This window comes from Falco naumanni, chromosome 1, assembly GCF_017639655.2.
Source record: "Falco naumanni isolate bFalNau1 chromosome 1, bFalNau1.pat, whole genome shotgun sequence".
Taxonomy (NCBI): domain Eukaryota; kingdom Metazoa; phylum Chordata; class Aves; order Falconiformes; family Falconidae; genus Falco; species Falco naumanni.
In genome coordinates, this window is record NC_054054.1 from 24,272,871 (window position 1) to 24,298,339 (window position 25,469).

Consider the following 25,469-nt stretch of genomic DNA (forward strand, 5'->3'; position numbering starts at 1 on the left):
GGGGGGAGAATTCTGTACTTTAATTAGCCTTCAAAACCAGACTCTAGTTATTTACCCTGTTGCTTGCTTTTTTGGAGGGATGATGATGAAACAGAGCTAAGAAAACCACTTTGGAGTGGGAATCTAAATGAAAACAAGCTGCCAGAACAATGTTGTTGTTTTCTTTTACCGCATGGGTGGAACCATGAAAATTCTAGTTTTCCAGGCCACTGCAAAATGTGACCTCATAACCTTTCATAACAAAAAGAAGAGAAAAAAAAAAAAGAAAAAAAAGGCATATAGGAACAAAATACTGTTATTGCAATTACAATTACGGGAAACAGTGATTGTAAAGGAAAATGCTTCAGTCCCTCTAAGCAGGAAATCCACCTGATGGTCTACTTGCTCTTTCCTAGGGAGGGCATTATTTGGATCAGGCTGATGATGGCAAGCTGCCAGCCTCCTGCTTTGGAAGGGCAAGAGGATGCCTCAAGACTTTGGAAACGCTAGCGCTGCTGGCAGCTCGATCACAGTTACGGAACGGGAGCCCTGTATGGCAAAGCCTTTCCTTCCTTTTGTGCAATATGAAGGCCGCAACGGAAAGCAATTAGCACAGGGTCCAGCGCTGGGAAAGCTCCAGTTGCAGGTATCTTTCCCTCCTGCTGGCATTGCACCGGGCCGCGACTGCGGAGCCTTTTAGAGAAATGGGTACATCAATTTATTTCTCAGGATGGCTTAACTGTGTTAGCGGAAGCTGAACTGTACTGAATGACGGGTATAATCTGATCCCTATGAAGCTTAATTCGGTAAAGAGGCACTCTGTGTTCCCTACAAGTTTTCCCCTCATCATCTTGCTGAAGGAAGCTGGGTTTCTGCTTGTTTTCCAGAAATCCTTCTAAAGATGCCCGCTGCATGGTGCCACGCACTGGCAGCTCCGCCGCCAGCAGCCAGGGGGATCGGACTCCCCGCCAGCGGCACTGCCACCGCCACCCCCCGGGATTCTCGGACAGATTCTCCCCTCTCCCGGTCAGCAGGCTGCGGGGACCACGCTGGGGCAGCACCCCGGGCCCCGCCACCCGGGGATCCTCGCCGGCCCCTGCGGGCGGGGCGGGGGGGCGGGAGGCAGCGGCGGCGGCGGCCGGTCCCGGCCCCTCCCGGCCCGTCGGGCGGAGCGAGGCGGCCGCCCGCCCCCTGCGCCCGGCCCGGAGCCTGCGGGCGGCGGCGGCGGCGGCCCGGCCTCTGGTCCTTCCTCGGCAGCAGCCATGAAGTCGCTGTGCCTCGTCACCGTGGGGGTCCTGGCCATGACGCTGCTGATCGCCAGCATCTCGCTGCTGGTCGCGCACGTCTTCCAGACAGTGGTGGACCTGCAGGTGAAGCAGGTGAGAGCACGGCCCGATTCCCACCCCGGTCCCTCCGGAGCGGTTTATTCCCTTTCAGAATCACCCTGGGAGGAGAGGGAGGGAGGGATGGGGCTGGCGGGAGGCGCTGCCTGGCTCCCCCCTTGCCCCAGCTGTGCTTGGGCGAGGGCAGGAGCATCCCTGGGCAGGGAGCACCCCGGCCCCACCGCCCGGCGGGGCTGGGGCGCGGGGTGGGGCTGGGGCTTTGCTGGGCCCGGGCCGGGCCGGGTAAAACCGGGTCAGTGGGAGCAAAAACCAGTTCTCCTGGGGCAGCTGCGCTGGCGGTGGGGCAGCAGCCGCGGTGAGGAGCCCTCTCACGAGGCGAGCAGGGGACACCTAAAGCACCCCCCCTGTTTTGCCATCCCTGTGGCAGATTTGTTGCAGCTTTTGTACAGTAGGTTGTTCTGCAGCTCCATTTAGCGCTGCCTCTGGAGCACGGCCAGAGGTGCTGTGGGCTGAAGCACGTGGTAGGTTCCCAGGCTGGGTGATGACAGCGAGGTATGTCACCCTGTTGTTAAAGGCTGCTTGTAGCACAGGTCAGGGACACCCGTCCTAGTGTTGTTACGAATGCAGAGCCTGTCACTGTTCGCGGTCTGAGCTTTTGTTCCTCTTTCATACTGGCGATACATTTAGCTGGTGGTCCAGTGAGAAGGGTCAACTGTGTTAGTAACTCCCTTAAAGTACCTGTGATGCATGTAAATGAACAATTATTTATTAACCTAGTCCGAGATATATTATCCTCTTGTTATTTTGACACAGAAGCCAAGAGTGCTAACAAATGAAGGGGTTTGACCAGTGCTGTTGTCTAACTAGTGACCAAAGTGTGCTGATCCCCTGTGATGTCCTAACCACTGTACTGTTCTTTTCTTTGGGGTATTGACAGGGAGCATTTCCTAACATAGAAGCTGTATTGTCTTAACTTAGAGCAGTTTGGTTTAGCAAATGCAATTTTAGATTGGCAGTCAGCTTAAAGCAGGTTGTGTGCCTGTAAACTTCAGGGGTAGCAAAAAAAACCCCAAAAGGCTGCCATAGGCTAAGCAGTCCTGCAGCTTGCCAGCACACCAGCTGCTCTTCAGGAACTGCTCGTACAGCTACTCCTACAGCATTTGTTCTCAGGTATGTGCCTCTGCCATGCTGGAGCGTAGCATGGCTGATAATGGGTGGTTTATCCTGCAGTCATTTGATTGTCAGCCCATACCTTTTCTAGCCAGTCTGAAAGCCAGGTGTGATGTGAATGTTAATGTATGCAGATTGTATGCAAACCAAGCCAAATCAGTAGCGTTTTGCATAGGCTTTTATTTGCAGGTCCATCTCCGAGACCTTGGGTCTCCTCGGAAAGGAGTCTGTCATCCTCCGCATCACAGCAGAAGGTCTAGTTTCAAGTCTATTTCATGCTCCTGTCAAAAGAGCAATGGGGTAAAAAAAATAGTTTGGTGGTAGAGCATAAGACTGTTAGGAATTAGGCGTGATCCTCCTTATGCGTATTATCTCTTAGCTGCATGCTCCTTACCCTTAGTGGTTGATTATGTAAGAGTAAGTTGGTATTCGCTCAGCAGAGCTTTCAGTAATGCAGGATAAAGTTTCCAGAGCTCAGTATTTTCCTGCTTCCTGCTCTTCAGCTTGTGCTACCATATGTCTGGATGAACAGAATCAAGTGTCCTGCTCCCTGCGCTAGCTATGGACTCCTTCCTGGCCTTCTCCAGGAGCCACACACACAAGCTGCAGAAGTACAACTTTCAGCCCCAAAGCAGTGTGCTCCCAATCACTGCTGATTCGGCTACTTTCCATATGTGTCTTATTCCATGTGAGCTTTTTCTCATTTGTGCGTAGTCTAGAAAGTTGCTGTCTCTTGTGTAATCATGTATACAGCTTAGAAAACCTTGGGCAAATAGACAAATCTCAATTTGCCTTTGAAATGTGGCAAGACTTGAGCTTTTCCAGCTCCCTGCAGTCCAGGGCATTGGACATGAAACGTTATCTCTGAGCTCTGGCCCTTAGCCTCCTCAACTTGTCTGTCACTGGAGGAGTTGCAGAAGGGGCAAGAGGTTGCCCTTTTGACAGGTAGTTCATGTTCCTTTGAGGGCTTTCCAGTGGTCCTGAAACAGAGCTGACTCATCGTGAAGAGCTGTCTTTGCAGTCTCAACTACAGCTGAAACAGAAGACCACATTTTGGAGCAGCTGAAGCACCTGTGTGTCCAAACCTAGGACCTGTGAACCGCTGAGGGTGGGTCAGCTTTCAGTTTGTGTGCTGCATCCTTTCCAGCCGAAGGCAGGGCTCTTGGATACAGAGGGGATGTGGGAAGAGTGGGGAATCCAGCCTGCTGTCAGACCTCACATCCCCTTAAAAATCAGCAGGTGGAGGCGTAGTGACAAGGACAGTGGGAGCACCTTTCCCAGAAGGCATTTAAATCCTGTCAACTTACTTCTGTAGCATTTGCCAGTCTTCTGGGTTTTTGTGAATTCGAGTGCCACGCTGCATCAAATGTCCAGCTTGGCCAATACCTGTTTATTATCAGGGGCTAGCACCTGAAACTCCGGTGAATAATGGGGGAAAAAGCCTGTAATGAACAAGAATAAATTAGCTGCCTACAGGAGAAAGGCCTTCCTAGCTGCTCGCAGTGTTTGCCTTGTGCTCTGTGTTGGTTGTATGGTTATGTATTTTACTGCCATAACCTGCAGTTTATAACAGCCTCTGATCTATGCACCTAATTCCAAATGTGGGCAATCAGTCCTTTACCTCAAGTGTTTGCTTTATGCCACATACCTTACACTGATCATTTTAGAAGGTGCTTAGTCTTCTGACCCCTTGAAATTTCACTGGGCTTTTGTTGCCAGCCTTCTCTAGAGCTGGTTTGTCTGGAGTGTTTAGGGCCCAGAAGGACAGGGGAGATACTTTGTCCCTTGATGTAGTTTATGTATTGATCCTTTTTTGCTGCTGTTGTTTTATGTTGTTTTATATTGGTTTATGTTGTTTTATAGCTCTTGGCACAGTTAGTTTGGAGGCTTAGATGAAGGATCCGTTGAGATGCTGCTTTTGAGCAGACCATTCCCAAGGCGCAGGGTTAGAGAAGTCTGTTCATATTGCTCTGAAAGCTTATCCCTATACTTGTCTTAAAAAGTTGCAATTAAATTCTGTCGCAGGTGAATGCATAAAAACATGTCTTGGAATTAGAACATTTTGTAGTTCCAGGGAAGAAAAATGAAATTTAATTTTCTGTGTAGATTCCAAAAATGTTCAGTACCATTTCCCACCTGCACTGTCACTACCAGTAACAGCTATATTTGGGAGGGAAAGCTTGCTTTTTATTTCCTTTGTGTGAAGCACTGTCAAGACAAGGAGACATCAGCGGATGAGGCAGTTGTGTCTCCTGTTCTTGCACATAAATGTGAAAGGAGGAAAGATCCGATTCTCTGGCCTTAAATGGTACAGCAGCAATATCTACACTGGAGCTCTATCTTTTATATATTTTAAAGAGCAGTGCTCTGTTCTAGTATCTTGCAGCCTGCCCAACCTAGTAGTGAACACAAGCTCTGACAAAACCCAAGCAATCCCAGTCGTGTAACATCAGATCCTACTCTGGTGTGGAAGGAAATCAGCAGAGCTAAACTTGAATACCACCAGCTGAGGGATGTGGACATATGTTTTGCTCAAAAATATGCCCTCATCCTTTTCTCTCAGATCTAGGCTGTATAATAGCATGTGGTAGACCCAAATATCCCTGTAACATTTGGCAAAAAAACAGAAGAAAAGAGCTTATCATATTTTATTGTTGGAGAGTTTCACAGGAGTCTATCTGAATCCAGCTCAGAAGTTTGTGAATCTGGGTTTACAACTGGGGCTGTCACTGTACAGAGCTATGAATAGACATGTCATTTCTGTGGGAGAGCCAAATGGTGTCTTGCAGAATCCAGGAGATAAATCACCAGATGACTTTTGTTCCACTACCCTTTTGCTCTACAGCCCTATCCCAGGGGTTCACTTACCATTTCAGAATCTCAGGAGCCTGTATTTAAACCAACCTGCTAGATAAAAGCTCCTTCATTTCCTTCTTACTAATGCTCTTTGCGTGTAATCTCATGCTTCTGTGCAAATCGAGAGAGTGTGGTGGAAACCCTACACATAGGGATGCTACATGGAGTTGGGGAGCTTCTTGTTTTCAGCCTAATTCAGGAGAGGAGGGCAGGGGACACAGCCTCCCTGCACATTGTAAATGTGAACCCTCCATCATAAAGGATACACTGGAGCCTCAAACTGGAATGAATATGACCAGGGTGAACTTGTTTTTTTAAACATTGCACATTTAGACCGAGTAGTAATCTCTCATTTTAGTTGCCTCGTATGTCAGACATTTGAGCAATAGATAGGTGTCCTGAATATGCTTAGTAGTTGTTAGAGAACAGTTTAATTTCCTAGATACGGATGGTTACGATCAAGACAGGCAATAGTTGCTCTGTTTATCAGTGTCAAGCTTATAGTCATTGCGTTTCATGCACGTGAGAGATGTGAGATTTATACAACTTAGGAAGGGAGCAGACATCCCTAGTTCAGTACACCACCACCTCTGAAATAATGGCTTTGTAATGTGCTTCTGTGTGTGTGGAGAAAAACTATCACGGTCATCTATAGGTGTCTTAAATACATTTCTGCCTTGCTCCCAGCCCTTTGTGGTGACATCATGAAAGCAGCATGCCTGACTTGGGGAGATTTTCTGTTCCTGATCCTACACACCAACCTCAGGAGGGCTCTGCGGGAATACAGGGAGGAGTCTTCTTGGCATAGATGGCAAGAAAATGGGATCAAAAAGCATTGGGCTGTATGTATATGGTAGAGATGGTATATATGAGGTGCTGGTAGCTCCAAAGAAATGCTCGAAGCTCCTGAAGCATATCTTAAATATTATTTTTTGTGCTGTGCACAGAAAACATGGTTTGAAATTCTCAGAGGAAAGCAGTCTGAAACTGCGAAGTGCTACCAGCTGGGCTGGCTTTCATTGCCATTCAGCAAGACTGCTGCCATGCCAAGCTCCTGCCAGTAAGTTTTTCTTTGAAACAGTCTTCTCTTTAAATTAAAATCTACATGGAGAGAAAACAGCTCCTGAAGTGCGAAAGCCAAGAATGAGTCCCGAGGCAACTGTGGCTGATGAGACCCCATAAACAGTAACCCAGAAGTGGCAGCTGTCCAGTCAGACTGCCCTGCTTTTGAGCTTGCACTTAGAATATTTGACTTGTTTTCTCAGAAGAATAAAAGGAGCAAGTGTTGATAAGACCCATTTAATTGCAAATTATTTCCCCCCTCCCCTTCTTCCGCCTACAGATGATACGGTTTTCAAAGATACAGTTTTCTTTGTGCTAATTCCTGAAAATTCCACTCTGCAAGCCAAATTTCTCTTTATTACCACAGTAGCAGTACCAGTGTTACAGCTAAATGACAAGCCTTGATTTTGGTGGTGTTGGTGGTGATGCTTTTGTAGTTGAGTGAATTTTATCTAAAATGGAATGGTAGTAAAATGAGGTGTTGAGACCTCTATTATGTGTTTCTAAAGGAGCTACATACAGGTACAGCTGTGACTTACCTTATAGTGTGTATGCTAGTAGGGAATGGAATTACTGATCCATTAATTAAGTGCTTCTGTGATACAATTATGATTTATAGCTTTTCTTTTGTAGGTCCAGGTTTTATTGTTTATAAAATAGACTGACAGTCCATGGGTCTAGAGATGCATGCGCTGTCATTGCTGTAGGAAAGTGATTAAAGACAGAGGGCGAAGAATCTTTGCCCTGTTCAGAGACCTCAGAAAGGCACAAATCCTAATATGCCTATGTGAAAGCAGTTCCTGTCACTTGTAAGTTTTCCTCACAGCCCACTGAAAAACAAAGTCTCATTGCTTTAGAGACAGAATCTTGCAGCTGTGCTGGAATCTGGCATTCTTAGGCAAAGAAAACAAAACCAAAACACATGGAATCTAAGCTTCTTTTCTGGCCTTGTTCCTCCTAAGAGGCCTCTCTTAGGACCCCTTGGCCTTGCACTGTTGAGTTCCAGTTTTATTTGTAATGTTGGCACATCTTGTGGTATCTTACACTGTTAGGTTTTTGCTGACATGGGAAATGGAACAGGATTGCTGTGTAATAGCTGATAAACCTTCATTCTGAAAAATGTCAGGCAACACAACAAATGCATGCCCCTAGCCTGCAAGCCATTGTAGCGTGTGCCTTATCTTGTCTGTACTTAGTGAGATGTTTCAAACCAAAACATATCTATAAGCCTTCATAGAATTGGGGTCTCAAATCCTATTGCCTGCACTTGTTCTGAGGACAACAATTCCTCTGTTGCCTATACATATTATACAGAATCTACTGTTAACAGCTAATCTGTCTTTCTTTTGTTTCAGGGAACAGTATTGAAAAATGGCACGGAAACCTTTGAAGCCTGGGAGGATCCTCCTCCACCAGTCTACATGCAGTTCTACTTTTTTAATGTGACAAATCCCTTGGAAGTGCTTCAAGGCGATACTCCTCTTGTAGAGGAAATAGGGCCATACACCTACCGGTAGGACCATTTCACTATTTGCATGTTTCATCAAACCTGTTGTGTGGAAGGAAGCTGAAAAGTGGGATCCAGAATGCTCGGGGTCCCATTGTAGGAGAAAACCTACCTGTTAATGTGTGAGCAGAAGTTTATTGAAGGGACGATGGTCATACCCCACCCAGACAGTACAACTAGGCTGACACTTGGAGAACCTGCAATCAGTTTCAGTTTAAGGCAGTGACTTCCATCAGATTTTGGGCAAGATTTGCTTGTGTGCTGCTGTTCCTCAGTTGCTGAACACAGAGGAAGTTGTTTGCATCTTGGCCTACTGTCTTATGAGAGAAAAAACAGTTGGGTGATGTTTGAGAGTGGAGAGAGGAGGGTTGCATAAAAGCATGATTCATGTGTTCCCTCAGAACTCAGTTCCTAGCTGAAGTTGCATAATTCACGTTGGTAAAAATGCAGCCAGAAAACCAGTTAGAGTGTGGTACTACACAGGGATCTTTCTCAGCCAGCCCTCACTATAAAACCTACTTTATAGTTAGACATGTCTACTGTTTTTACAGACAGACAAACTTACTAAGGCCATGTGCAGTGTTGGAGCTTATCCAGCTTCTTGAACTCTCCTTCTGTGTGGTAGGGCTGCACACTGAACAGTAGGACTCTGCTGCACATGGAGAGATTTTAAAGTCACCTTACAAATGAGATTTCCTTTAGAGCTTCACTCTGCTCTGCTGCACATAGCAGCATAAACCAGGAGCAGACCTGTGGCAGGAAGTGTTACCGTCTTTGGAGTCATGGAGGTATGAGAACCATGGCAAAAAGGTTGATTTCTCATTGTCAGTCTCACTTCTGGTCACACATGTTCATTCAGACCGGGTACCAGCTTAGTGCCAGAAGGAGTTGTCTTTACCTAAGCTGTAAAATAATCAGAATCTGCTTGTTAGGATTTGGAAAACGCACTGTAGAATAGGGAGAGCCTTTGTAGTAAGCTCTCTGTGGTGTGTCTTGCCTTTCTGTTTCTTTCTTCCCATACCTTGGCTTTGCTTCACCCTCTGCCATCAATCTTTCCCTGTCTCCTCTGTATTTTAGTACTGTGTCTCCTCAGCCTTGGCAAAACTACATGTGGTGCTTTGGCAAAACACCTTGTATTAGCTAAACCAGTAGAGCTGGAGAAAAGATACATGAAGCTTTCAAGTTCCCAAGCTTTTCTTCAGGCCTTTGTAGTGTAGCGCTGATAATTAGTCAGCAATGCTTTCTCTCTGCCAGGAAGATAAATAGGGCCAGCTCTAGATGTAATACAGCTACATGAAACCACATGGCTCATGCTGTTTTGCACCCTTTGCTAGCCTCTTTTTTTTGCCCTTTCCTTAGCTCCAAGTGTCTTCTGGGTACCACGTGTAGTCCAGTTTGTGAAGCTGCAGCTTATCCATGAAAGAGTTCAGTGGGATGAACAGAGCTGGTGATGTAGCTGGCTGGGTTGGTGTGTGCCCAAGGAGGGGCCCAGCCTGGGCTGCTGGTTGGAGGCTGGCTGGCAGAGCCTTCCCCTTTAATACATGCCACAGGCTGAATTGTTTGTTGTGGGTGAGGGAGGGAGGCTGCAGGTTCTAGCACTGTGTGTTTCAGTTGCTTCTGGCTTGTTTGGTGAGCTTGATTTTGACATGTCTGAACAGGATTCGATTGTGCTGTGTTCCATCTGATAGAATAAAGAGGAAAGTTCGAAAGTGGAGTGCTTTTTTTCCAGGAGATTCTTTAATCCTTGCCTAGCTGTCACTGCCAACCCTACCAAACTGTCAGCAGCGTGTGGGGGAAAAGAGGAGGCATGTGGGAGGGGGAGGAGAAGGAGAAGGGAGGGATGTTGCAGACATACTGCCTGCTCGAGCCAGAGAATAGATACCAAGTTTGTCTCACAGGCCCCATGTAGCAAAGCATTAAAGACTCATTAGATTTAGCATGTGGCAGAACACCTAAAATGCCCTAACATGAAGTGCGTGGCCCAGTGTTTTTGTTAAACAGAGTATTGGGGAGAAAAGCTGGAAGTAAACTGGCCCAGACAAGCAGAGGAAAAAAATCTGAGTGAAAAAGAGGAGGTGGGACAGCTAAATCAAATCTCTTCCTGCAGATCCTTCCTGCAGTTCATTGTTTTGACCAACATACATTGTAAACCCAGTTTACAGAGTACAGAGGTAGTTTCTGTAACAAAAATGTAGTAATGCTTGTGTTTTTAAATCCTGAAAGTTGAATTTGCAGCATATAAAATAATAAAAGGCCAAGCTGTTTATTTGCTCAAGCCTGCCGAGTCCCAAAGAATGCTTGAATGTTGTCTGGTCTTGCACACATTCACAGATTTTGGTCCTTAACATCGGAGAGCCTTGTACTTGTATCTCTAATCAGGGAGTATTATTTTCCTCTCCGGCCCTTTCAGAGTTGGAGAGGCTTCTCAGGTTAACTCTGGCCTATTTTAGGGAAGGCACTTCACAATTGTCAATTTCCATCCCCTCAGTTCAAGCCCTAGGACATGAAGCAGATTGCTGTACAAGAGGCTCTTGCGAAATCAGCCAAAATGTGGCAATGGTAGATAATGCTGTTTGTGTAGGGAAGATGGGAAATGGTTGGTTTTTAATAAGAACAGGTTCACAGACCTTTCCAGTTTGCTTTAAATGTGAAAGACTGAACCAGAGAAATACAGCCTGTCATGAAGCTGCATTGATGGATCTAGTGCAGCCAGGATCTGAAATGAATGAAAAACATCATAGCACAGGGTCTTGCAGGATAATTCACCTTCACGTCTTGAGACTTAAAATTTACACAGGAAGCAAAGCAAGGTAAAAGTCAACAAACTCTGGAGTCAATGTAGACTTCTGAAATACAGTGCACTTCATGTGTACGCCAAAAAGATGGTGCCGTGAGCAGACAGCCTGCCATTTCCCTTTTCAGGTTTGCTGAAGCCACATGTAAAACTCATTTTGAGCCTGAGCCAGACAGTTCTGCAGAATTGTATGTTTCTTGTTAGTAAAATTGTAGTGGCAATGGACTGAATTATGGTAATGACATGTGTTTCAGAGTAATTAAGATCTGACTTCCTCATCAGACCAGCAGGTAGCGTTTGATGTTTCTTGCCAATTGCATTTGGTTGTCAGCAATCCTGAGTCTTACGCTGCTTGTCAGAGTACATAGACAGTAACAGAAGCAACCTCCCGGGCCATGAGTAGTTCACAGCAAAAATTCAGTTGGACTTCTGTTGTGTCCCGGATTCCTGCCTGAGAATTGAAGGAGAAGAGCCTTAAATGAGGCTTGTTCTGTGGTCCTGTCACATGTAAGCCCAGAATTCCTAGTGCAAAGTACTTTGAAGCCAGCAGAAAGATTCTGGTAGATTCTTAGGTCAGGTTAATGAGACTTAATGTGAAACCTACATCTTGTTCGGCCTGGAAGTGAATTTTGCCTGCAGCAAAGAGGCAAAAGTTTCATTTTCCAATTTAAGAGAATTCAAGGACAGTCCCATATATAGTACCTCTAAATCCTTCTGTATGGTCTGAAATCGTTCTCTTTCCTTGGAGGTTTTTAAAGACAAAGCAAAAATATGAAGTGCAATTAACATGTGGGGTGGCATTTTTGGAAGCACCCCGTGAGGTCTCATTCAGCTTACACTGACACCGAGGGGAGTTTTGTTGCTGACAGCAACAGTAGCAAAAATGAGTCTACTCCCAATGAGCTGAAAATCCAACCCTTTATGTGCTTAAAGCAGTAGACTAGCCATAAGTTAATTGCAATTAATGTTATGTGTACTTGTTTAACTCAATTAGAGAACCAATTCTCTTGTTTTTCAGAGAATACAGGCCAAGAGTGCATGTTCAGTTTTTGGACAACGGTACCAAAGTATCTGCTCTGAACCCAAAGACGTATATATTTGAACCTCAGAAGTCAGTTGGAGACCCTGAAGTGGACCTGATTAGAACAGTTAACATTCCTGCAGTGGTGAGTTCTCTTTCATTTATGCTTAGAAATCATCTTAATATGCTTTATAACTAGCAGCTTGTTGCTTCATATTGTCTCTCCCTTTGTGGTAGATAAATGTGATTGAAGAACGAGAGAGTCAGTCCATGTCTGGGGCAGTTACTGCTTTTAGTTTGGACTGTTGTGGGGTGGTTTTTTTTAATGTTCCTCCCTCTCCATACGCCTCTGTAGTGTTAGTGCCTCACCCTTGCGCTGAGAGCTGACACACACAATTTGGAGATGAGCAGAAATCAGGATTGTTGAGTTTCCATGAGTAAGTGAAACTAGGGAATTAGTCATGTCAAATGTATAGGAGGAACTCTGACTTTTGAATGAGAAAGTTTGGAATGCTTGAGGTTGTTTTTGTCAAAATCGCAAAAATTGCCTGCAAGTCTGCATCTCAAACAGAAAATTATAGCAGAGGAGTTTCAGATACAGCTGAATGAAAGGGTGCTGTCAGAATAAAATTAAAGTTAAAACATGTACCCCAAGCTATGTTAGGTGAAGGTACTCTGCAAACAAATGCTCATTTTGGTGATCCGAGGCAGACCATTACTTTTGGTCTCGTACAGGCGTATACGCCAACATGCAAATTTAAAGCTGTTATACCTTCCAAAGGAAATTAGACTGTACTAGAATACTGGCTGGTTGTGTAACTAATCCCTGTAGTAGTTTAACTGACTTCAATTACAGGATACCTTAATTTCTACTTTTCCCCCAGCATTTCCAAAAATAACTTGTTTGATTTTATGGATTAATACATAAATGCACTGTATATAGTAGTAGATAGGACTCAGCTTACTAAAACTTGCAAACAATACAGTCACTGTATTTACAATTCCTCCCAGGCATTTGAGCAGTGGTAAAGATTACCTCTTATTCGGATTTTTGACTGTGATGTGCTGTAAGAGGCAGTACTAGAACTACAGGTTGATTTGCTCAAGTAATATTGCCTTCTTTTGGTTTTGCCTTTTTAAGGACATGTTGTAAAATCACTCGTCAGCTAGAAATTTTGGTGGTGTTTGCATTTTGGAGAAATGGCTATCTTCGAAAAATGGCTTTTAAAAATGTAAACAGTGACTTCCTAACAGTGAAATTCAAAGCATGTCTCCAGCTGTAACTTACTTGTGAAATTTAGGCTGTTTAGAAAGCGGTTTTGCACATTTCACTTAAAATCTTAAGACTGTGGCAGATAATGGCATGGAACTGAGCTGGTTGTGTGCCAGTGCCAGGCTGAACGGGAATCTGCCAGAGCACATCCCTGTGGGAGAAGAGCTGAAGAACCTGTTAGGCAGCACATTACTTGCTGCGAGTAGAAATAACGAAACTGAAAATACAGTTGAAACATGTGCAGTGCTAAAATGTGTCTGTGTGTGCCTCAGCCAGTATTATTTATTCTACAATAAATCTGACCATTGCTCCCTTATTCCAATTCCCTGGCAGACAGCGATGGAGTGGACCAGGTCAACTCCTCTTCAGTTTGCCACAGAAGTGCTGCTGCTTCTGTACCAAGAATCCCTGTTTACAGTTCACACAGTTCATGAATTACTGTGGGGCTACAAAGACAGGCTCCTGTCCACCATTCATCTTCTGCATCCTGAGATCGATCCAGTATTTGGTTTGTTTAATAAGGTAACTGGGATGTGAGACTTTCTGATGTTTTACATGGGGAATGATTTCCTTGCTGCAGAGTTTGGACTCTCATCACCACTTGAGAAGGATGTGCCTGGGCTGAGGCCAGGACGTAGGCTGCAGGGATAGCAAGAGGATGTTCCCTCTTCAGTTTGGCTGTGTCTAGGCACTGGCTGGTAGCACAGCTGTGAGTGTTTTTATCTGACTTCTCTTTATCAGGTGTGGATAAGCTTCCCAAGGACTAACCAGTATTGCCTGTGCTCGCTTGCATAACATGAGCTCTGTGGGGCCGGTTGTGCAAACTCCTAGAAAATTTTCCTGACCAATTTCCTTAGTAATTGATTGGAATTGTATGTTATTTCTGTGCTGGAGCCATTACGGGCTTCCACAGAGTTTCTGGTTGCATGTTTTGGGCTGTGGGGGCTCCTTGTTTCTTGGAAATCATCTGCAGTGCTCAGGTCATTTGCTGTGGGTTTATTTTTTTGCTAAGGGCTGTTTTTTAGTGGCAAATTTTGAAGGAAAAAAGAAGCTCTTCTAGCGTTATATTTCCTTCACTTGGGAGATGTAAGAATTGAGCCCAGTCACTTCCACCGCATTTATATTCAAGGTGGGGCTTAATGAATTGCACTTACTGCAGGGGAAGTCCATCACTCCTAGGGTGGATTTGACATAATGACATCATCAGCTCCTGCCACTCTGTTGTAGTTACCAGCCAGGTGTTACAGAATGAGCAAAGTGATTAAAAGCTCATGTATCTGTTTGCAGATGAATGGAACCGATGATGGAGAGTATGTTTTCCTAAGCGGGGAAACAAACTACCTGAACTTCTCAAGGATTGTGGAATGGAAAGGAAAAGAGTAAGTTTTTCAGCATGGTGTGGCCTCTGTCCAAATCTGCCCCTTTTCACATTTTGGATGAACGTAAGCATTGTTCACAAAAAGGGGAAAAAAAAAAAAAAAAAGTCATTTTATTCTGAGGATGGCGGTAGCTCTTAGCGACTGTAGCTTCAGACCAGCCCCCCAGTATTTTGGTATGTGTCAAATAGCTGTGACAGGAAGACAGCCCTGGCCCTTGGCGAGCAGACTGCTGTGGATACTCTCCTCCAGAGCCCTGATCGCCTCTTGGCAGAGGTGACCCCCTCTCCATTCCCTCCTCTAGGACACCCATCCCAGCCACCTGTGGGTGGCTTCCTGCATGTACACAGCCAGTGTTCCCAGACACCACGCTTCCTCACTGCTCTGTACCTAGAGTCAAGGCTGGGCCAACTTGTACCCAGGTATCTAATGCCTCTTCAGTGGGCAGCGTGTGTTACAGAGAAGCCAAAGATGAACTGCCTAAAACATCCGCCTCCCATTAAACAAAACATCTGCCAGCAACTGCATATATGGCAGGAACACTTGCAGATGTGTTCTTGCTTGCCTGGCACCAGTGTAGAGAGACTACAGATGCAATTCAAACCCATTTTAATCCCCTTTTTTGTTAGCGGAGCTGAGGTGATAGGACTTAGCCCTGTACAGGTACAGGTCTAATTATTAGACCATGAGCTGTCATTGCCTGGACACCACTCAAGGATCTTTTAACCCTTACTCTCTTTGCTTTGTTTTCTTCAGGTCATTGAGCTGGTGGACAACAAAGTCATGTAACATGATCAATGGAACAGATGGGACGTCCTTTCACCCACTGATTAGCAAAGATGAGAACATTTACATCTTTTCTTCTGATTTCTGCAGGTAAGGAGAAGAAAATGTTGCTCAGACTTTAAAGCAGAACATTTACATCCATTCCTCTTGAGGTTTCATGTTAGGCCGTTGTTTTTCCTCCTGTGACTTTATTTAACAGTTTAAGTGTTCTGCATCTATTCATGGTATGAAGGATGAGAGAATTAAACCAAAAAAAACCCCAATCTGCATCAAGTTAAGGATGTGCTATCTCAAAATAAAGTGAAAATTTGGAAGATGACTGCAAAGGTGGACTGGACTGTCTTGCAAGGCTAGTAATGAGGCAAATGGAAGGAATTATATGAACCTTGCCTGAAGCTTCTTTCCTCCAGAACCCCTCCTCTGTGTCTTGCTTTTTTAGAGAACCCAGGCTGCCTTCTTCAGAGATTCATGACTTGACGTAATGCTGTTTGAAATGCAACAAGATGCAGAAAATCTTGATGCTTCCTTCTTTGTGTTCCACCTTGTCTCCTCCCTTGCCCGCTGCTCTGTCTGTGAAGAACAAAACCAACCAGAAATTCTCTGTTTAAATCAATATAGATGTGTGTTATGCTAAATTCAGGACTTGCCAAATTGTTCTGTGTTCCACGACTGTGTTCCTTTCCTTTTCCCCCTCAGTAGCGAATACCAGCACTGTCTCACACAACGCACAGTAGCAATGTGGGGCCCAGAGCAAGACCCTGAAATGCTGAAGGTGGGCGCTAGTGTTCCTGGAGCAGCACAGCTGGATGCAGGAGTGTCCATTTTGTGCAGCAGCAGAATGACGAGATGTGTGCTTGCTGATCTAAAGCTATTAAATGTAATGTAGAAGATTGTTGAAATGGGCTTAAACCAAGTCTGTCATTTACTGCAGACTTAGTACACAGGCATCAGCAGACTTCTGCAGCAGGTGTCAGTGTGTGCACAAGACCTAACAAATCTGAGTCTGGCTTTTCTTCCTTGCAGATCTTTTTACCTGGTGTACGACAGCTCAGGAACTGTTGCAGGCATCCCAACCTACCGTTTTGTGCCCTCTGCAATGGTATTTGCCAACACAACAGTTAACCCAGACAATGCTGGATTCTGTGTGCCACCAGGAAACTGCCCGGGCACTGGTGTCCTCAATGTCAGCATCTGCAAGCAAGGTATGTTACTAGGTGGTGGAAGCAGGTTGGAGGGACATCAGTGGGGAACGTATTTCTCCTTTCTATCTGAAATACATGAGGACGTTTTGAGGCCTATAGTGTTCTGAGTGTGCTCTGTGAAATTGGCCACCAGCAAGAGATTGATTGGTTGTAAAATGCAGCAGTGATCTGAGGGGATCTTCCTGTCAGATGCTATCTGCTCCAGCAATTATTTAAATCAAGGAATCAGAAGGAAGTACCAGGATCCATACTGAACAGCTTGGGCATTTATCCTCTGCTCTTATCTGGGTAGCTGTCATGCCTGAGTAGTTGAATGAAAATTGTGCAAAAGACCAGCATGCAAGCTGGAGACATGAAGCTATGCTGATGCTGCACAAGGAAAATTTGGCTTGTTCTGGAGACAGGGAGTCAGAGTGCTGATTCTGTAGCTCCAGAATGGACATTTCCTTTTACTGTCAATGGCACAGTGGCAAGAGTTTTGAGGTCCTCAAAGACTTCTTTGAATCCTGCTCTGCCTTTCTTAGGTGGTGACTTTATATGTTTTCACATTCCAGGTGCTCCAATATTTCTATCAGCTCCACATTTTTACCAAGCAGATCAAAAGTTTATAGAGGACATAGAGGGCATGCATCCCAAAAAGGCTTATCATGAGACGTTTCTGGACATCAATCCTGTAAGTGCAGCTTTTTTTAAAGGGTTATGTAGGTGAATCCAAGCACATGGGTTCAGGTCACCTTCTTGGATGGTGTGTATCGACATAGTCCCATTGACCTCAAGGAAGCTATACTAGATTATTTGGAACTGATCTATTTGTATTTGCTGTATAGAGCAAATTGTGCTGGATAGCCAAAGTTAAAATACTTTTCCCATTCTGCCTGTGCAATTAGGGATGCCATCAGACTGGCAATGATGAGATTAAGGGGTTAAAATATTTCTTAGCAGCAGATGAGGCTACTTTTCCCATTCACCATGCCATCCCAACCTTTTGAGTATTATGTTGAATGTGTTTTCCCCAAGTTGAAGGAGCTAGGATATGTGGTCCAAGAGAGCAAATTAATAAAAATTCTGTGGATGTTGGACTCAGTTTAGATAGCATGGAATCACGAGAGGGGAGATACAGAAGCGTGGTGATAATGTCTTTCATGACAGCTTACAGAGTTGTTGGTATTCTTGCTGTGAAATGTCAGAAATAAAGGGAGCTTGTAACTGACTGATGGTCCATGGTTTTACACTTGTGGTTAACCGCAGTAGGCAGCTAAGCACCACACAGCTGCTCACTCTCTCCCCGTGAGCAGGACGGGGGAAATAATCAGAAGGGTAAAGGGTGAGAAAACTCAGGTTGAGATAAAGATGCTTTACTGAGAGAGAGGGAGAGGGAGAGAGAAATGAAAGTAAGACAAACAAGTGATGCAAAAAAATCCCAGCTGGTCACCACCAGCTAGTCCTGGAGCAATGGCAGCCCTGGCAAACTTCCTCTCCCAGTTTTTCATTGCTGAGCACGATGTTGTATGGTATGGGATGTGCCTTTGGCCAGTTTGGGTCAGCTGTCCTGTCTGTGTCCCCTCCCAGCTTCCTGCCTACCCCCAGCCTACTCACTGGCAGGGCAGCGTGAGAAACAGAAAAGGCCTAAGGCTCTGTGAGCGCTGTTCAGCAATAACTAAGACACCCATGTGTTACCAACACTGTTTTTATCACAATTCCAAAACATAGCCCAATACCATGGGCTATGTGAAGAAAATTCTATCCCAGCTAAAACCACTGCAACACTGATCTCTACATCCACGCATACGAATGTCGGTAGAGGGAAGGGGCAAAATCATGCTCTGACTCATCAAGGTGTTATGTGTAGCTAAAGCAGGAAGCAATTGCATAGTTCCTCTCTTTAAGGTCTAGTGCAGATGCTGCTTCATACCTGGTTTGGTGCCAGGTTCTTCCTGTTACCCTGCTTCTAGCTACTCAGCTTTTTCGTGCTACCACAAAATGAGCTCTGCGTCTCCCCCCCTGCCACCCGCTCTGCAGCCTAAATGTTCTTGCTCGAATGAGGAAAATATTCACGTGCATGCAAGTGCATACTCTTACGTAGTGGTGGCACTACTGCGAGAAGTGTTTCACTTCACTCTGTGCTCATACGCTCCCGCTGACTGTGGTCAGCATCTGTTTTTCACACTTGAGGAAGGAAGGTTTGCCTTGTGGCTGAGATTGCAGAGTCTCTGCAGCAGTACTCAGAAACCAGAATAAAACGCTGTAGGTGGTAGCCTTTTCCAGAACTGCAGCTGGATCTGGAAGAAAGGGGATAGATATCTCTCTGTAGCCTTACAAGTGTAAGTTTGCACAGCACAATGGCACCCTTCTCTCCGTTGCAGCCTCTTCATGTATCCTTAAGAGGCAAACTGGAATGTAGGTATATGAGTTACAATAATATCTTGGTGAAGGAAAATAAGTAATAACCCTAAGGAGGTCTTGTCTTGCCTTGTCAAGTCCACACCTGTGTAAATATTAGGTTGTGTTCTCCCATTTCCTTTCTTTTTTTCTTTTTTTAACATTGATTTCTTTTATTCCCCAGCTGACAGGGCTTGTCCTGCAAGCAGCCAAGCGGATGCAAATCAATGTTCACGTCAGAAAATTACCTGAATTTTTGTAAGTGTTCTCTGCTGCCAGGTGGATATCTTATAGCTGATTTGATATTCCAAATGAATTTGTCTGCAGTGTTTAGATGGAATATTGGTTGGAGAGAGCAAGTGAGAGAGAAATCCAGTCAAATCTCAGTTACAAGTGGCAGTATCTTCTCACAGAGCAAGTAGATTTTGCAGTTCCATGTGCAGAGTAGAGACAGTGCTCAAGAAAAGCAAGATGTTACGCACAGGTTCCATGTGATGCTTGTGGTAGCACCAGTCATATCACACTGGTTGGCTTGCTCAGATAGAGGGTCTGCCACAGTGGAGTGTGGCTAGAACTCAGAGAGTGGCTACTCACTGCAGCGAGGACATGCTGTCCTATTCTTCACAGCTTTTAGGAGTCAAAAATATCGCAGTTTACTATCATTTCTCAGCAGTGGTCACGTGAAAACCAAATGAGAAGGCATGACCCCAGACAGGGCTGCCTGTGCCTTTCCCCAACAAGCACAAAATGTAGACCAAGTGGTATGTCTTATCACAGCCGGCAAGTCCTGTCCAAAACTCAGGAGGGAGGGCTCATTTGATCAGGTAGAGAGAAGTATTTTGCCTGGGACTGCACTGGTATGATGAAGAGAAATCTTTGTACTGCAACTTTGGCACTCAGTACTACCCTGCGAATGGGCACAGGTAACCTATGAGTGAAACGCCTCATTCCTTTGGTCTTGCAAGTGGATTCTGCCTGGTTTTCTGGGCATTCCAGTTTGAGGGGCATGTCCCCAAACTGCAGCTCAGTTGCACAAAAATACCATTCCCCTCATCTTGTGTCTTTCTGGCATGTTGATTTACTTGTCGCTGAAGCTGTGTAGTAGCTGTTCTTCTTACTTAGCTTCTGAACTGATGTTTATTGGCACAGCTTTGCTATATACTATAACTAAAAAAGAAGTATTCTATCTGCCCATTCCTCTTGGGAGAGTTGATAATGTTTCTATAGAAAAGCACCACCTTGTTTTCTAGTGCCCAGGAGCTGCACATGAACCCAACTTAGGCATAAGCTGTTATTTCATGTGTGCCAAATGTTGCGGGGGGGGGTTGCTGCTGTGCACATGTTGCTTGGACAATAGTTTCTGTGTTTTACAAATATGAGTAACCTTCAACATTAGCTTAGCTTAGCATTCCTGCTGACTGGCACAAATCTGTCATTCAGTTGGTTATTAATGAGCCTCTTACAGATCTCTCTCTCTTTCTCCCCACCAAGTCCCAAAACATGCCATTGCTCCCAAAACAGGATTTATTACCCATCTTGGAGATCGAGATTGTTCTGCTCCAGTAGGGAGGTGAAAATCAAGAATAAGAAGGAACAGCCCATAGGTTTTTTAGGGACAGTTTCCTCGATCATTATTCTATTATAAGCTGTCTTCACAGCCCTCAAGTTGCAAAACTATAATTTATTATTTCCTTTTTTACACAGTGAAACAGGCAACATCCGAACGCTAATTTTTCCAGTGATGTATATAAACGAGGTAAATACTGTTACTTCTTTGCAGCACTGTGGTATGTTTATGCCTGCAAAAATACTGTCTTTGAGCTAACCAGAAAAAAACCCCGCTGCTTTTCTTGGTTTATACAGTGATAGGTAGGAAGCTGTTGCTGTTTCTTAACTAACATTCTCCTAATGCTTGTTGACCATAGTATTAAGTTCAGCTCTGCAAAACACTCTCAGTCAGACAGTCCTTTTAATTTCAAAGGTATTTGCCACAAGGAAAAGGGATGCTTGGATGAGGAGGTGGGAGTTCACAAGATCACGTCTATTTTTGAACCGCCTTTTGTGAATATTCCTGTGCTGCAGCTGGATCACTGAATTAATTGGATGCAGAGGGGACTCTAGGGAACTAGTTTCAGTGATGTACACCACTATTCCAGGCCAATATTATTTCATTCCTAAACTGACAGTTAAAAATCACTGCTTTCTTTTGAAATGCAGACTAGACAATCTCTCCAACCATGTGAAGAGAGCTAAAAATTCTTAGAGGGAAAGTATATCAAGAAGCAGTGAAGCAGAGGTGTAGAATTGTGAGAATGTTGGTTCCCTACCCTTCAAAAAAGTAATGCGGGCTAATATAAAGGAAGAACAGAAATAAATCTTTTTCCCTCTTCATCCCTCTCTGCTCCAGAGTGTTCTGATTGATGAAGCATCTGCCAGCAAACTCAAGCATGTCCTGCTGGAAGCCAATGTTGTAACTGCAATCCCCTTTGTAATCATGGCTCTAGGAATTGTTTTTGGGATTGTTTTTATTGTGCTCGTGTGCAGGTCCCGGGGAATAAGTGAAGAGGTAAGTAGCATTTGAATTTGACATTTACTGTACGTCTGCCTGTATTTGATTTTCTTTTGGTTGATTTTACTGATTCAGTGTCTTTCTGCACACAAACATTTTTATATGTTGTTTTTGTTTATAATGACTTTTCTAGGGAAGGGAAGTTTTAATAGACTCAGAATAAATGCACCAAAGCAAAGGAATGGAGCTAATATAAGAAACGTGGTAAGGCAGGTTGTGTCTCCTGTGCCTAATTCCCTTCCCAACAGTAGTAAAAAAAAAAATAAAATAAAAAAATCAGCCTGTCTAGAGGACCGTGAAGGATAAGATGCAAAAAGTCCACCCTATTTGATGGGCAGGTTTAGTCAGCGACAATCTGACAGTATTCTCAGTAGAAACAGTTGTGTTGTGCCAGTTGATTATTTTTCAGAATCATAATGCAGATTTCTGACCAAAGAACAGATTAATTTTATAGACAACAGCATGCAGAAAGTTTTATCCAGGCAGTACTAGTTTGTACGTCTGTTGATGAGAAGTTCTGTTCCAAAATGGCATGCTGGCATTAAGGTTGTTAGTCACATTGAAAGCTGATGGCAGAATTCCACCCTAATAGGCAAGGCAGTTCGTTCAGCTGAGACAAACTACGGATCCTCTGCCTGGAGAAATAAACTGGGTACTCTAGTAGGCTGTTTTCTCCTAATAGTTGCTGTGTTCTTGGTGTGGTCTTGCTTGTACGGTGTTTCCTAAATACTGTCTCACAACAGTGTAAGACAGCACCCTCACGCCTACCTCCTGAGCACCCAGCCACACCATGTGTATGCTTTATCTTAGTGGGACCCACTACCATCATGCCTCCGGCGGGACTGGGGGTGTGATGGTAGTGGCAGTAGTGGCGGCACTTTGGCAGCGAGGTCTGCAGCCTCCTTTCCTCAAGCAGTGGCTTTGAGCAGCTGCTTTTTGGCTCTTGGCTTCATTCTTTTTCTTCTCTCTGGGTACCCAGGGCGCTTTTCATGAGCAGATGCTCTCAGAACTGTACTCAAGGTTCCTTTACAAGAGAGACTGGTACTTCTTCCTTTGTGCTTTTGAGCCTGCCTGTGTTACTAGCAGGCTCAGCTAGAGAGTCAAAATTGCCCCATTACCTGAGGCCCCTGTCCCAGGCATTCCTGCCCCATCCTAGGTGGATAGCTTCACACCAGCTCTCTTGGATGTTCTTGAACACTGCACAGGGATTAAAATGGCAAAGGGATACCTGAAGGCCATGTTTTCTCTACATGGCTTTTGTTGCTTTTCCTGCAAACAAAAGTAACGCAGCTAGTTATAGGTCTCCTTGTGGTCCCCACTCCCACCAGAGTGGTTACAGCCTTCCATCCTCTGTAAGGTGCTACAGTGAGCCCGCTGCCCACGCTGCCATCCACCCTCTGGCGCTTTTTTAGTGTACTGCTGTTCTCTTACAGGAAACTGTACTTAGACGTAGTAGCCAAGAGCTTTTTCCTTTCCTGTTTGGAGTCTCGGCAATCCAGCTTCCCCACCGTGGAAGCTCTCCAGTGTGCCACATTTAACTTGCTGGGTTGCCATTTTTTTTCTTTCAGAGTACTGAAGATGAAAGGTCCCCACTGATCAGGACGTCTTAGTAGATTTTCTTTAACATGTGAGCTTGGAGAATAAACTATTAGAGCTGACCTAATACCAACTACCACTGCCCAACGTTGTCTACTGTGGAGAAATGGTCGTGTCAAGTATAATTTTTGTGGTATAGAGACGGAAGGGAATCTGCGCTGTCATCAAGGGAGGAGACTTTTCTTACCAGCTAAGTTACAACTTTTAAAACTACATTTTAAAACTGCTTGAGATCCTGCTTTTTTCAACACTGCACTCTCTTTGTACCTGCACTGACAGCCACAGACGATCGTAACCACTATATCAGCAAAAATAAAATGGCCTGATTCGTTACAGAAATGACACGGGTAAAATTTGCAAATGGCCTTAAGAGTGTGGGCTGCGAAGTACCCTTCTGGAAGCACAGCAGGCTTTGGTATCACCCAGAAACAAAGAACAATTTTGCTGTAGGCCTAGCATTGTCTTTTCTGTAAAGTGTTGCGCACTATTTACTACCAGTATGCACTGACTGTTCATCATTAATGTCATTGGGCTTTTCACAAAAATGATTTGTACAACTAACTTGAAACACCAAGCGAAACTTTGTTAAGCATCTGTAGTTACCAGGTAAAAAGAAGCCGATGATCTGAAATGCTTTTCCGTACGGACCTCTTAACCGTTCTAACTCTGCACAGGATCCCATTGCATGTTAGCAATGCATTTATCCTTAAGGTTTGGGGTTTTTTTCTTCAACTTATAAACCAAAAGACAACACAATGTTGTTCTTGATGGTGGAGGGTACCAAAATGGTGTTATTTTCTTCTCTGGTATTTGTGTCACAGTTATCAGCTGCGTGGTTTAATGTGAATGCAGACTTGGCAGTTACTTTTACTGTTTAGGACAAAAGCACGCCTTCATATTAAGGTATATGTAGGGCCTTGAGAAGTCATAACATTTTTTTTACTTGTCAAGTGGAAACTTGTTTTAAAAATCACAAAAGTATTTTTCCCCAATTAAAATAATATTCTCATTGAGAAGTATTTCCATTAGATCTAGATAGCGAAACATATTTTGAAAATGTATTATTGTCTTCTAAATAGAGGCATTGTTTTTTGCATTGTTTTGGTCTGGGTTTTTTTTCCTAGCTGGTGATTTGTTCAACAGTTTTGTTCATCTGGAGGCAGTTCCAACCAGGAAGTTTCATGGTGACTGCAATTATTTATTATCTGTATTAGCTAAAAGCAGCTGGCACAGCCTAGGGTCCTCACAGTACTGCAGGTGCTGCTTTGTCTCTTCCATGTACATGCCTCAGCAGAAGGCCAGAGCTGCGATCCTAAACCTCTGCCAAGGAGCGGGACTCCGGTCAGACATTCAGCTACCTGTCACCTAGCAAACTGCAAGCATGCGCCCAGGGAATGAGAAACTCATCGCGCCTTACTACAGCCAGTTGTCTCAAAGGAGTTGTTCTGGAGCAACATCTCTAGTTGACATCGTGGGCTGAAACTGTCACCTCTTCTCCATGTGTGTCTGTCCCTCCCCCCAAAAAAACCCCACATTGCTTCCTGGATAGCTAGGCTAAAAATAACACTCTGTGAAAACACTTTGGGAACTTTCTTTGCTCTGCTTTTACCCAGAGGCTGCTCTCCTTGCCACGTTTTGGATGCCAGACACTCTGTTCGGAGTTAAGCCACCTCAGCACTTTTGTGCTAGTCACAATCTTCCTCAGCCAGTTGCTGCAAAGATCCTGTCGTATAGGGAAAGTCGAGTGAATTTTCTTTCCTAGCTGCCTGCCACGTCCTACAGCGGGGAAAGCCTGACCCCAAATTCATGGTGTCGGGACAGGGACAAGGGAAAACTGCTGATAAGGCAGATCCCCACGAAGTGCCCTTTCTCAGCCTGCAGGTGTCGGGAGACCCCAGGGGTGTCAGGAGACCCCAGGCTGGGGGGGTCCCATAACCAGCACGGTACAGCCCATTGATCTCTTTCTGGAGCCAGCACACCCTGCCTTCTGCTGGGGGGCTGAGGCGGCTCCCCCCTGCCTGGAGCTGCAGGAGCTGGGCTGCGCTCCTGCACAGCCGGCTGCCCGCCTGCCCTGGGGGGGGGCCTGCGCCCCTACACCCTGACAGCCCACACCCTGCACCCTGACAGCCCGCGCCCTGCACCCTGACAGCCCGCGCCCTGCACCCTCACAGCCCGCGCCCTGCGGCACTGCTCTGGCTGAAGTTTTTGGGCTTTCTGAAGGCATTTTTGGTCTGCTTGAGCTGTTTTGGCGTCCTGAAGTTTTTTGGCCTGCTGGAGCTTTTTTTGGCCTTTTGAAAGTGTTTTGGCCTCCTGAAGGTTTTTGGCTTGCAGAAGCTCTTTTGGCCTTCTGAAGGCTTCTGGCCTCCGAAAGCTTTTGGCCTGAAGGTTTTTTGGCGGCCTGAAGGTTTTTTGGCCTCCTGAAGCCTTTTTGGCCTGCGGAAGCACTGGCAGTATTTCTCCAACATGCCCCTTCACGCTTTTCCTCACCGAGCCGCTGCCGTACCTCCTTCCTATTTCTGACAATACTTTTCCCCCACAAGCCTTCTTACACCCCTA

The 25,469-nt window shown here is 45.0% G+C and overlaps 1 protein-coding gene across 2 annotated transcripts; it reads left to right on the forward strand.

The window, feature by feature from the left end:
• Positions 1–1,157: 1,157 nt before the first annotated feature.
• SCARB2 (scavenger receptor class B member 2) lies at positions 1,158–24,009 on the forward strand. 2 transcript variants are annotated; one of them, XM_040586049.1, is made up of 13 exons: positions 1,158–1,358; positions 7,766–7,923; positions 11,730–11,877; positions 13,339–13,527; positions 14,293–14,384; positions 15,138–15,257; positions 16,191–16,369; positions 16,924–17,042; positions 18,933–19,006; positions 20,453–20,504; positions 21,156–21,314; positions 21,451–21,521; positions 22,886–24,009. In XM_040586049.1, exons 1-12 carry the CDS (start codon positions 1,242–1,244, stop codon positions 21,478–21,480), a joined length of 1,437 nt encoding a protein of 478 aa, XP_040441983.1. In that variant the 5' UTR covers positions 1,158–1,241; the 3' UTR covers positions 21,481–21,521; positions 22,886–24,009. The 2 variants fall into 2 exon arrangements, with proteins under 2 accessions (XP_040441983.1, XP_040441976.1); XM_040586042.1 differs by lacking the exon at positions 21,451–21,521 and having other exon boundaries at positions 1,159–1,358.
• Positions 24,010–25,469: the final 1,460 nt, after the last annotated feature.